General features: G+C 42.3%; 1 protein-coding gene across 3 annotated transcripts in view; it reads right to left on the bottom strand.

The window, feature by feature from the left end:
- Positions 1-10,109: 10,109 nt before the first annotated feature.
- Positions 10,110-14,596, bottom strand: part of LOC135476252 (neprilysin-like) — a 48,697-nt gene continuing 44,210 nt past the window's right edge. For all 3 annotated transcript variants that reach the window (XM_064756214.1, XM_064756212.1, XM_064756213.1), the window contains exons 22-24: positions 13,393-13,488; positions 12,791-12,867; positions 10,110-12,011 (exon numbers count right to left, since the gene is read on the bottom strand). In XM_064756214.1, coding sequence (XP_064612284.1) covers positions 11,909-12,011; positions 12,791-12,867; positions 13,393-13,488 — 276 coding nt within the window. In that variant the 3' untranslated portion in view covers positions 10,110-11,908. The remainder of the gene's footprint in view (positions 12,012-12,790; positions 12,868-13,392; positions 13,489-14,596) is intronic.

Here is a 14,596-nt window from a genome sequence, read left to right on the forward strand (position 1 = left end):
TGAGCGTTGGTTTTCTGTTATGTTGATAAGATTACTCGATGTTGGCCTGACGTTTATGGATCATGGGCTTTAAATCGTTATTTTACTGATGTTTGTTGTTTTGCTACTCATCATGCCTATAGTTTACCTGCATAATGTTTTGTTCTACTACTGTTGTTTTGTATGTCCACCAACAAGAGGTATTGATCTTTCGTGATGTTTTCTTATTATTGCATGAATTATTATTACAAATGTCAAGAAGTAAGTAAGTCAGTCACTCTCTCTCTCTTACTGATCAAACGCATAGGAAATACTACTGGTGACAGCAATTGCTAGACGCGAATCGTCTGCCTGTTTGGACAGTCCAACTGTCTTCCTAGACCAATTGTTTTGCCAAAGGTTAATGGTTTACCTCGGGGTCATTACTGTTTCCTCCACTTATAAAACTGACCATCATCGTATAAATGACAAATTTCTAATTGTGAGATTATTAAGCAGCATTAATCAGGATAACTGCTAACTGTGTTAGTGAACACACTCCCTCTTACAAGTGTTGGTGAACACACTCCCTCTTACAAGTGTTGGTGAACACACTCCCTCTCTTACAAGTGTTGGTGAACACACTCCCTCTTACAAGTGTTGGTGAACACAATCCCTATTACAAGTGTTGGTGAACACACTCCCTCTTACAAGTGTTAGTAAACACACTCCCTCTTACAAGTGTTGGTGAACACACCCCCCCCTTACAAGTGTAAGTGAACACACTCCCTCTTACAAGTGTTGGTGAACACACGCCCTCTTACAAGTGTTGGTGAACACACTCCATCTTACAAGTGTTTGGTGAACACACTCCCTCTTACAAGTGTTGGTGAACACACTCCATCTTACAAGTGTTGGTGAACACACTCCCTTTTACAAGTGTTGGTGAACACACTCCCTCTTACAAGTGTTGGTGAACACACTCCCTCTTACAAGTGTTAGTAAACACACTCCCTCTTCCAAGTGTTAGTGAACACACTCCCCCTTACAAGTGTTAGTGAACACACTCCCCCTTACAAGTGTTAGTAAACACACTCCCTCTTACAAGTGTTAGTTAACCAACTCCCTCTTACAAGTGTTGGTGAACACACTCCCTCTTACAAGTGTTGGTTAACACACTCCCTCTTACAAGTGTACGTGAACACACTCCCTCTTACAAGTGTTGGTGAACACACTCCCCCGTACAAGTGTTGGTGAACACAATCCCTCTTACAAGTGTTGGTGAACACACTCCCTCTTACAAGTGTTGGTGAACACACTCCCTCTTACAAGTGTTAGTGAACACACTCCCTCTTACAAGTGTTGGTGAACACACTCCCTCTTACAAGTGAACACACTCCCTCTTACAAGTGTTGGTGAACACACTCCCTCGTACAAGTGTTGGTGAACACACTCTTCCGTAGAAGTGTTGGTGAACACACTCCCTCTTACAAGTGTTAGTGAACACACTCCCTCTTACAAGTGTTGGTGAACACACTCCCTCTTACACACCGGCCCGGATAGCACAGTTGGTAGAGCGTCCGCTTCGGGACCGGTAGATCCAGGATCAATCCTTGGTCGAGTCACACCTAAGACTTTAAAAGAGGAAGTTGTAACTTCCTCGCTTGGCGTTCAGCATGAAGGGGATAGTGCAACGACTGGTTGACCCGTATCAGTATAATGGCTCGGGCGGGGCGGCTTACTTGCCTTCGGTAAGTCGTCTCAGTGATGCAGCACTAAATAAAAGAGCGGTGGAAATCCGTCCTGCAACAAGGAGGCACATTACACGTGCATGCACCCTAATGATTCCTTCGTCGTCATATGACTGAAAAATTGTTGAGTACGACGTTAAACCCCAAGCACTCACTCACTCACTCCCTCTTACAAGTGTTGGTGAACACACTCCCTCTTACAAGTGTTGATGAACACACTCCCTCTTACAAGTGTTGGTGAACACAATCCCCCTTACAAGTGTTAGTAAACGCACTCCCTCTTACAAGTGTTAGTTAAGACACTCCCGCTTACAAGTGTTAGTGAACACACTCCCTCTTACAAGTGTTAGTGAACACACTCCCTCTTACAAGTGTTGGTGAACACACTCACTCATATAAGTGTTGGTGAACACACCCACTTTCACAAGTGTTGGTGAACACACTCCCTCTTACAAGTGTTGGTGAACACACTCCCTCTTACAAGTGTTAGTGAACACACATTTTCGTACAAGTGTTGGTGAACACACTCCCTCTTACAAGTTTTGGTGAACACAATGCCTCTTACAAGTGTTAGTAAACACACTCGCTTTTACAAGTGTTAGTGAACACACTCCCTTTTACAAGTGTTGGTGAACACACTCCCCCTTACAAGTGTTGGTGAACACACCCACTTCTACAAGTGTTGGTAAACACACTCCCTCTTACAAGTGTTGGTGAACACACTCCCTCGTACAAGTGTTAGTGAACACACTCCTCCGTACAAGTGTTAGTGAACACACTCCCTTTTACAAGTGTTGGTGAACACACTCCCCCTTACAAGTGTTGGTGAACACACCCACTTCTACAAGTGTTGGTAAACACACTCCCTCTTACAAGTGTTGGTGAACACACTCCCCCGTACAAGTGTTAGTGAACACAATCCCTCTTACAAGTGTTGGTGAACACACTCCCTCTTACAAGTGTTGGTGAACACACTCCCTCTTACAAGTGTTAGTGAACACACTCCCTCTTACAAGTGTTGGTGAACACACTCCCTCTTACAAGTGAACACACTCCCTTTTACAAGTGTTGGTGAACACACTCCCTCGTACAAGTGTTGGTGAACACACTCTTCCGTAGAAGTGTTGGTGAACACACTCCCTCTTACAAGTGTTAGTGAACACACTCCCTCTTACAAGTGTTGGTGAACACACTCCCTCTTACACACCGGCCCGGATAGCACAGTTGGTAGAGCGTCCGCTTCGTGACCGGTAGATCCAGGATCAATCCTTGGTCGAGTCACACCTAAGACTTTAAAAGAGGAAGTTGTAACTTCCTCGCTTGGCGTTCAGCATGAAGGGGATAGTGCAACGACTGGTTGACCCGTATCAGTATAATGGCTCGGGCGGGGCGGCTTACTTGCCTTCGGTAAGTCGTCTCAGTGATGCAGCACTAAATAAAAGAGCGGTGGAAATCCGTCCTGCAACAAGGAGGCACATTACACGTGCATGCACCCTAATGATTCCTTCGTCGTCATATGACTGAAAAATTGTTGAGTACGACGTTAAACCCCAAGCACTCACTCACTCACTCCCTCTTACAAGTGTTGGTGAACACACTCCCTCTTACAAGTGTTGATGGTGTTGATGAACACACTCCCTCTTACAAGTGTTGGTGAACACAATCCCCCTTACAAGTGTTAGTAAACACACTCCCTCTTACAAGTGTTAGTTAAGACACTCCCGCTTACAAGTGTTAGTGAACACACTCCCTCTTACAAGTGAACACACTCCCTCTTACAAGTGTTGGTGAACACACTCCCTCGTACAAGTGTTGGTGAACACACTCACTCATATAAGTGTTGGTGAACACACCCACTTTCACAAGTGTTGGTGAACACACTCCCTCTTACAAGTGTTGGTGAACACACTCCCTCTTACAAGTGTTAGTGAACACACTTTTTCGTACAAGTGTTGGTGAACACACTCCCTCTTACAAGTTTTGGTGAACACAATGCCTCTTACAAGTGTTAGTAAACACACTCGCTTTTACAAGTGTTAGTGAACACACTCCCTTTTACAAGTGTTGGTGAACACACTCCCCCTTACAAGTGTTGGTGAACACACCCACTTCTACAAGTGTTGGTAAACACACTCCCTCTTACAAGTGTTGGTGAACACACTCCCTCGTACAAGTGTTAGTGAACACACTCCTCCGTACAAGTGTTGGTGAACACACTCCCTATTACAAGTGTTGGTGAACACACTCCTTCTTACAAGTGTTGGTGAACACACTCCCTCGTACAAGTGTTAGCGAACACCCCCCCCCCCTTACAAGTGTTGGTGAACACACTCCCCCGTACAAGTGTTGGTGAACACACTCCCTCTTACAAGTGTTAGTAAACACACTCCCTCTTACAAGTGTTAGCTAAGACACTCCCTCTTACAAGTGTTAGTGAACACACTCCCTCTTACAAGTGTTGGTGAACACACTCCCTCGTACAAGTGTTGGTGAAGACACTCACTCATATAAGTGTCGGTGAACACACCCACTTTCACAAGTGTTGGTGAACACACTCCCTCTTACAAGTGTTAGTGAACACACTTTTCCGTACAAGTGTTGGTGAACACACTCCCTCTTACAAGTTTTGGTGAACACAATGCCTCTTACAAGTGTTAGTAAACACACTCGCTTTTACAAGTGTTAGTGAACACACTCCCTTTTACAAGTGTTAGTGAACACACTCCCCCTTACAAGTCTTGGTGAACACACCCACTTCTACAAGTGTTGGTGAACACACTCCCTCTTACAAGTGTTGGTGAACACACTCCCTCGTACAAGTGTTAGTGAACACACTCCTCCGTACAAGTGTGGGTGAACACACTCCCTCTTACAAGTGTTGGTGAACACACTCCCTCTTACAAGTGTTGGTGAACACACTCCCTCTTACAAGTGTTGGTGAACACACTCCCTCTTACAAGTGTTAGTAAACACACTCCCTCTTACAAGTGTTAGTGAACACACTCCCCCTTACAAGTGTTAGTAAACACACTCCCTCTTACAAGTGTTAGTTAACACACTCCCTCTTACAAGTGTTGGTGAACACACTCCCTCTTACAAGTGTTGGTGAACACACTCCCTCTTACAAGTGTACGTGAACACACTCCCTCTTACAAGTGTTGGTGAACACACTCCCTCTTACAAGTGTACGTGAACACACTCCCTCTTACAAGTGTTGGTGAACACAATCCCTCTTGCAAGTGTTAGTGAACACAATCCCTCTTACAAGTGTTGGTGAACACACTCCCTCTTACAAGTGTTGGTGAACACACTCCCTCTTACAAGTGTTAGTGAACACACTCCCTCTTACAAGTGTTGAACACACTCGCTCTTACAAGTGAACACTCCCTCTTACAAGTGTTAGTTAAGACACTCCCTCTTACAAGTGTTAGTGAACACACTCCCTCTTACAAGTGTTGGTAAACACACTCCCTCGTACAAGTGTTGGTGAACACACTCACTCATATAAGTGTTGGTGAACACAATCCCCCGTACAAGTGTTATTGAACACACTCCCTCTTACAAGTGTTAGTAAACACACTCCCTCTTACAAGTGTTAGTTAAGACACTCCCTCTTACAAGTGTTAGTGAACACACTCCCTCGTACAAGTGTTGGTGAACACACTAACTCATATAAGTGTTGGGGAACACACCCACTTTCACAAGTGTTGGTGAACACACTCCCTCTTACAAGTGTTGGTGAACACACTCCCTCTTACAAGTGTTAGTGAACACACTTTTCCGTACAAGTGTTGGTGAACACACTCCCTCTTACAAGTTTTGGTGAACACAATGCCTCTTACAAGTGTTAGTAAACACACTCGCTGTTACAAGTGTTAGTGAACACACTCCCTTTTACAAGTGTTGGTGAACACACTCCCCCTTACAAGTGTTGGTGAACACACCCACTTCTACAAGTGTTGGTGAACACACTCCCTCTTACAAGTGTTGGTGAACACACTCCTTCTTACAAGTGTTGGTGAACACACTCCCTCGTACAAGTGTTAGCGAACACCCCCCCCCCCCCTTACAAGTGTTGGTGAACACACTCCCCCGTACAAGTGTTAGTAAACACACTCCCTCTTACAAGTGTTAGTTAAGACACTCCCTCTTACAAGTGTTAGTGAACACACTCCCTCTTACAAGTGAACACACTCCCTCTTACAAGTGTTGGTGAACACACTCACTCGTATAAGTGTTGGTGAACACACTCCCCCTTACAAGTGTTATTGAACACACTCCCTCTTACAAGTGTTGGTGAACACACTCCCTCTTACAAGTGTTGGTGAACACACTCCCTCGTACAAGTGTTGGTGAACACACTCCCTCGTACAAGTGTTGGTGAACACACCCACTTTTACAAGTGTTGGTGAACACACTCCCTCTTACAAGTGTTGGTGAACACACTCCCTCTTACAAGTGTTAGTGTACACACTCTTCCGTACAAGTGTTAGGAAACACAATGCCTCTTACAAGTGTTAGTAAACACAATCCCTCTTACAAGTGTTAGTAAACACAATCCCTCTTACAAGTGTTAGTTAACACAATCCCTCTTACAAATGATGGAAGAGGAAAGGAATGTGTGCTTGAAACATGCAGTTAGTTAGATACGCCACCAGTTCAGTGATGTACCAAAGAGTATCAACGATAGATTGACAGAGGCATTACTTATGGATAACAGTTCCTGAATTTATTGTGTTGGTGACGTTTCGATGTAGGTTCTTACATCGTTATTAAACCACAGAGATACAAGACAACATATATACAGTAAGAGAGTGAGTGGTGTCAACAACAGGCAACAATGTAACATAGATAGTAACTTCAGGGTAATGGCTTCAGGGTTTAAGGCGGTCACTGTCTAATCTGATGAGGTCATTGTAGGCGCTCGGTAGGTGGTACCCGCTGTCACTGTTAAGCTGTTAATTGTGTCGTCGGATCATGATGGCTTCCAGCAGTTTCCTTCTTTTATAGTCTGACTGGTTGTTTTGTAGGGTATGAACTGTGTTCCAGTGGAGTTGGGTTTTCCTCTGGGCAAAACTTCCAAATCTTACATCAACAAACTTAAAGACGTTCCAGGCACAGCCCAACTGATCAGTTACGACGTCATCGACCTATTCACCAATATCCCTAGAGAAGAATCCCTAGACATCATACGACAGAAGCTGAACAGCGGACAACACCCTCTCAACACAGCCATGAAACCTGACAGCATAATCAGCCTCCTGGACTCGTGTATGCATTCCACCTATTTCACGTGGGGGGATGATATATATGAACAACTCCACGGTTTACCGATGGGATCCCCCCTATCACCACTTATCTCCGAAATATACATGACAGAATTTGACAACAAAGCCTTAGCTGCAAGCCCCATCAAACCGTTGTGTTGGATCCGTAAGGTAGATGACACATTCGTAGCACTAAACAAGACTGACAACCCCCAGTCCCTACTTGACCACCTCAACACCCAGAACAACAGGATACAGTTCACCATGGAACAAGAATGCAACAAAACCATACCGTTTCTGGATGTACTTATTACCAAGAGGTACGACAAACTCCTCACTTCAGTATACCGCAAACCCACACACTCAGACCAATGCGTGAATTACCAATCTAACCAACCTAATCGGATCAAGAGAGGAATAATATCTACCCTAACAAAACGAGCCCTACAGATTTTCAGCATCAACCTCCAAGAAGAAATAAATCACCTCAAAACAGCCTTCACCACCCAAAAGCGATACCCCCCACAATTAGTGGAGAGAACGATCAGCAAAACCCACAATCCGACTAACAAGACCAGAACAACGAGACCCGACCACCCCAATATATATACTACTGGGCAAAAGAAACGTATAACTTTTAAATGCAGTTTTTTCTATGGAAATATAAGTTGAATAAGTTTGAACGTTGTGCGAATACGTTTGCACATAAGCACCCTGTGTGCACGTCACTTTTTAACGAGATTCATTGAAATTGGTGTAAGACATCATGAAAAATCGGGAAAACAGAGTTTCGGGCCCTGTTGAAAATTCTCGATAATGACCGCCGTATAAATACCGATGTAGCACATGGTAAGGGTGCAATACAATAAAAAACATCTAAGAGATGCCAAGACTCACACAAGCAGAACGTGATAGAGCCACTGGTATGGCCGACATGGGGGCCAGCCAACACCACATTGCCAGAACATTCAATTGCAGTCAAGCCACCATCAGAGACTGTTGGGTCACAAGATCGTCCAAGATCGGGCAGGCCAAGTGTTACAACGCCTGACGAAGACCGGTACATCCGCACAATCCACCTGCGTAACCGGTTTGTGACGGCGACGTCAACGGCGGAAACGGCACTGGGACACCCCATCAGCAAATGCACAGTCTTACGACGACTCCGCGTGAGTGGTATCAGAGCCTATCGCCCCTTCCGTGGAATGGCATTGACTCCTCTACACCGTCAAAACAGGCTGCGTTGGGCAAGAGTTGTACGTCGATGGCAGCGACGAGACTGGGAAAGGGTGCTGTTCACTGATGAAAGCCGATATAACCTCTTCAGAAATGATGGTCGAATTCGTGTGTATCGAAGCAGGGGAGAGCGATTGGCACAAAACTGCATTCAGAATGTCCACCCTTTTGGTGCTGGTTGGGTGCTTGTATGGGGCGGAATTTGTGGACAGGTGAGAACGAGATTGGTCATCATCCAGGGAAATCTGACTGGCCAAAGATACCGAGATGAAATATTGGAACCTGTTGTGGTGCCATTCGTGCATCAACAGCAAAGGGGTATCCTTTTGCAGCAGGACAATGCACGACCTCATACCGCCAGAGTTGTACTAAATAATCCGGACACCGTTGATGTCAACGTACTGCCTTGGCCAGCACGATCGCCAGACATGAATCCCTTAGAGCACCTGTGGGATCATCTTGATCGACGTCTTAGGCAACGCGTCCCTCCCCCACAAAACAGGCAACAGCTCGAACAGGCTTTATTTGAGGGGTGGGACAGAATTCCTGATGACGTCATCCGGCGGCTGACGACTTCCATGAGGAGACTTATTTTGACTTTAATTGATGCAATGGGTGCTCACACACGCTACTAACGATCTGTCTGATGACATGATAGGACATTAGGTACACCTTTTTAAGGGAGTCCCTTTACTTGCATTTGTGTAATTTTTCAGATTTACCCCATGCCTTGTTTACTCGGCCTGACAGCAAGTGTAATATCCATATGGCTTTGAATTTTTGAACAGAACTTGGAAAATGGTTTATTGCAATATAATGCTTATCATGTTGATACTGTCTGTCTTTCTTTCTCTTTCTTGTGGTGCTGAACAAGGTTATACGTTTCTTTTGCCCGGTAGTATATATAACCATTCCGTATATAGGCACCCCAAGGTACCAGATAAGAAGACTCCTGCATGACAAACTGAACATACAAACAACGTTTACCTCCGCCTCTAACCTTAAAACCTTACTCAAAGCCAATGGAAAAAACAGCCAACCCATAGGGAAGAACCCAAAGGATCTGTGTACTGCATTAATTGTGATTAACTCCACTGGAACACAGTTCATACCCTACAAAACAACCAGTCAGACTATAAAAGAAGGAAACTGCCGGAAGCCATCATGATCCGACGACACAATCCACAGCTTAACCGAGACAGCGGGTACCACCTACCGAGCGCCTACAATGACCTCATCAGATTAGACAGTGACCGCCTTAAACCCTGAAGCCATTACCCTGAAGTTACTATCTATGTTACATTGTTGCCTGTTGTTGACACCACTCACTCTCTTACTGTATATATGTTGTCTTGTATCTCGGGGTGGGGGGGGGGGCATAATATTCTTGTTGAAGTCAGGGGACGTAAAACCTGCTTTGTTTTATTAATATCAATCATTTTTCTCTGCACAAATCGGTCATCTGTTCAATCATGAATATAGTGAATGTCTATATATATTTTCGGAAATGTTTGTTTGTCTGTCTGTCTGTCCGTCTGTATGTATGTATGTGGGTGGCTATGGACGCTATACTAATCCTCCGTTTTGAACTTCGGTTTAATTTATTTTGGCTCCAATGCAACGTGCAACTTTGACGGCCTCCAACTTCCGTGGTCACAGGTTGGGAGACAGTAACTTGGACGGCCTGTAAGTTCTGGACCTTTGACTTGGGTGACTGCAAGTTGCACAGCCTGCAGCTTAGATAGATACAACTGCCACTTTGTTGGCATAGAATTTTGTAAATATTAGACTTTATGTTACTCTCCATGAATGTTGAAGTTGAAGTATACTTTCATGCCGCAAATATATAATGAAATATACACAAAAAATATTCGCAATTTTTAAGCAAAGCAGAGCGTTTTATTGAATCGTAATTGGTAAAAAATAAACATCCAAAAATTGTTTTTTCAAACAGTTGAATAAATTTAATGATTTAATTAGCCCATATAAAGAAAAAGTGATGTTTCCTGTTTATGACAAGCGTATGTTTGAAAGATAGATTATCAAATTACAATAAATTAATTATTACTAAAACAACTTATTTGAAATGAAGAAAATACTATTTTTATAGAATAAAAATCCATGATGAGACAGATCCGTGTTATAATATAACTCGTGTGTCCCACAGGGACAGCAGTGGTAAGAACCACTCCATGCCGGGTAGAATGGTTTGGCTGACTTTCTACAAAAGATTCCTGAATTACAATAGCAGAGGAATAAAGAGTACAAAATATACCATAAACGATTCGGACACAGCAGGAAGGAGACTGTGTGTGATCTCAGAGAATTATGTCGTCCAGAATACGGCAGGCTCTAACAGCAGGGATAATCGAATAAAACAGTTCTCATTAAGAGATTTGAACAAATAACAACAGTACTTTTGATTCCGAAATATCACCACATAAATCAGCACTCTGGTTCCGAGACATGACTATACAGATCAGCACTTTGGTTTTGGGATATCACCATATAAAGCAGCACTTTAGTTCTGAGATATCGTCATATAAAGCAGCACTTTATTTCTGAGATATCGTCATATAAAGCAGCACTTTTTATACCGAGATATCACCATATAAAGCACCACTTTAATTCTGAGATATCACCACATAAATCCGCACTTTAGTTCTGAGATATCGTCATATAAAGCAGCACTCTTTATACCGAGATATCACCATATAAAGCACCACTTTAGTTCTGAGACATCACCACATAAAGCCGCACTTTTGGAACTATCACAATTTAAAGCAGCACTTTTGGCCTCAAAAAATCACACACAAAAGAGTGTCCCGAAAATTATCATATGCAACACTTTTGGCTGTGATATACAACACTTCCATCATATATAACAGTTTTGGTGGCTGGGGTAAACTGTACATGACAATTGCGGTAAATTGTATATGACGTTTATTGTAGTAAGTATATATGACGTTTATTGTGGGTAAAATATATATGACGTTTATTGTACTAAGTATATATGACGTTTATTGTGATAAAGTATAAATGACGTTTATTGTGGACGTTTATTGTGGTAAAGTATATATGACGTTTATTGTGGTAAGTATATGTGACGTTTATTGTGGTAAAGTATATATGACGTTTATTGTGGTAAGTATATGTGACGTTTATTGTCGTAAAGTATATATGACGTTTCAACCGACGAGGAAATAATATCTAAGACAACATGGATTTACCTCCCACAACACATCCGACGACAGAGATGTACTCAACTTAATTTTTCTTAGCACAGAAATTTTTCCAAAACGACAGAAATTTACCAAATGTGATACCTTTGACGACACAGATTTACCAAATAATATAGTTTTTACGATAGGGATGTACTCTAAATAACACAATACAGAAATTTGTCTAATACGATATTTCTGTCGACAAAGATTTATTAAATACAACACTTCTGCGTGCGGAGATTTACTAAATACGGTACCTTTAGCGACAAAGATTTGTCAAATACGACACTTCTGACGACAAAGATTTACCAATATACGATACTTCTGATGAGAAAGATTTACCAAAATACGACACTTCTGTCGATAGAGATTTAAGACCACAAATACGGCACTTACAACCACATAGATTTACTACATGCGACATTTTTGATGACAGAGATCTACCAAATACGCCATTTCTGGCGACAGAGATTTACCAGATGCGACACTTTTTGCTTCGAAAATTCATGAGTGTTCCAGATGCGCAGCTGAATGTCTGAGCGAAATGATTGGAGTTCTGCAAAGTCCCTTTAACACTGCAAAAAAAAATCAAAACAGAACATTAGCGTTGTCTATTCACCGTGTGAACACGCAAGAATATACAATCCACCTACATAGTGCCACACGGTGAAGCTTGGGCACTGTACAGCAGATATACAGAAACAAATGCGTCCAACTTTAATTCAATTCAGCTTTAATTCCAGTTTACACAACGTGGCTAGGTTCGGGTGTATTGGAACAACGTGCGTGACACGTAGATTGGCAAAGTGAGACACAGTTGTGAAAGTACACACCATTCACTGTATGACGTTTACCTTTACAAATGATGTTACACACTTCGATGTGGCTTTAAGTCAGGCAGTTTGTCAAGTAGCTGGAGATAGCTGGCAGTATACTCAGCGAGAAAAAATCTTGATTACGGGGGTTAAAGACTAACCAGATAAACAAATCGGTAACTTACAAAGCAGGCCGTTTACGGTAGCTGTAAAAATGAGTTTATCAGAATATCCTGGGAAATTCAAGAGACTTTAATCTAGTACGTGACGGTAACATATCTGAATAAAACATACGAAACTCATTCGATTTTCTCCACAAATGTTCATTCTATCGACTTCGTAATTGTGGACAGTACTGCGGAGCCCAAGTCTCTCGAAAAGGCCGCATAGTAACTGTGCCGCATAGTTGTGGAATGCATACGACTACACAAAAGTAAACGCATGCCTTTTACACAGTGATAGATATGGAATATTTTCAACGGACAAGGCCCTATAGTTCAAGCAACTAGGAGATGTAATGCTTGACATAAAAGGCCTACCGAAATTCTCCTGGGCTGTGCAGGTTTTTCTTGGCGTCATATGAAGCGAACTTGCTGCCTCGAGTCTCACACCAACGCTGTAGTGAAAAAAACAAATCAGCGACAAAACACTGTCAGATATACACCTTGTTTGAAAAACATAGGAATATTGTCTTGTTGAGAGACACAAAAACGTGATACTAAAGAATATTTAACTTATACGACGTCAGCATTGCAGTTTGTTAAAACCGAGCAGCAAACGTGATAAGGTAAGAGTCTACATAATATAAATTAGTTTACCTTTGATATCCCATATTTGAATGTAATATAATGTAACATCTTAAATGTAGCGGCTAATAATTTTAGGTGCACAACGATGAAAACGTTGCACGCGTTGTAAGTTGGCAGCTGATCATTTAAGGTGAACAAACTGACAATAATGAAAAGGTATTGATTGGGACACAAAGGATGTTAAAGAAATACTAGTGGGAAATATATTGGCAGGTGATCATTTAAGTTGAGCGAGCCTCCATCCGACATGATAAGTCGTATTCCATCAAATGGATTTTGAAACGCCATAGCACAAATGCACGTTGTCAATGGAATTAAAGCACTGTACTTACCTGTGCAAATGCCAGGTAAAACACCTGGTTATTTGTAAGTCCTAAAAACGGCACGGTCGAGACCTTTGCCTGACGATTAACCCATTCCGTGTATGCCTGCAAACACCCATATCACGTGATAATTTAATCGATGTGTGTTTGTTGTCATACTTAAGAATATCTGACGTATATGAAGATGGTAATATTTAAGACTGTAGCAAACCGACCCGAGAGAGGGTAAAACACACAACTGAGGCAGAATAGACTGTTTGGTCGACGAGTAATTAGGGGTTTAAACCATCTAGGTTTTAAGAAGTACTTGAAATTTTGGTAACTTGATCGTGTAAGTTGGCCGTCATGTTGGATTTTATGCAAAATGAAATAATCCCATTTTCTCCAGAACGGCTAACACGATTGATCAGAAATTGAAACGGCACTTGCACAGCTGGGCATGTTCAATTTGTCCATGAGGACTATTGGCTGAAAATGTCAAGTGGCTAAAAAAACTCCTTCTATGCTAATAATTTCTACACCTTTGAAAATTTCTCTCTGGGAAATAGTCTATCTGATGCAGATTTGGAGGCTCATTCCGCATGTATAATTTTGGCAAAAACCAGAAGTGAAACCCTCGAAATCGGAAGTTGGTATTTCTCTTTAACAAATTCATCTGGAGACGCAGTCATAAGGCGTAGCATCATCCTAAGGCAAGGAGACAAATTTTATATAGCAGGGAATGACGTAAGCACGCGCAAAAGCTGCAATTTTCCCCATATTTGCAGCTCGCGTGACAAAAAAATCGTTATAACTGTACACCTGAGTGAAAAGGGCCATATATCTACTTTATATAAAGCTGAAAATCGTTCACCTGTGCTACATCTGCCACATTATCATGCTATATAGTGAATTACACTGTTTTAACGGCTAGGAAGAATGCACGCTTTCTAATTGCATGCAACTTGTTTATATCTAAATGCATAAAGACACCATTCAAGTAAATGGATGTGAAACTAGGCCGGAAATACCGAGTTGAACCCCGGCATCGCTGCTACCAAGAAAAGTAACCAGAATACGTGTGGCCCTCAAATATCGTAGTTTCATTGCCCTGTAGGACAAATCTGCAAATGTCAACAATTCGCCCATTTAGCCCAACGTTATTTGTCACTTCCTGATCCTTGCAAAGATTTTGGATGTTCAAAACTTCCTATACTATAGCCAGCACCCGAAA

Source organism: Liolophura sinensis, chromosome 10, assembly GCF_032854445.1.
Source record: "Liolophura sinensis isolate JHLJ2023 chromosome 10, CUHK_Ljap_v2, whole genome shotgun sequence".
In the NCBI taxonomy this organism is placed as follows: Eukaryota; Metazoa; Mollusca; class Polyplacophora; order Chitonida; family Chitonidae; genus Liolophura; species Liolophura sinensis.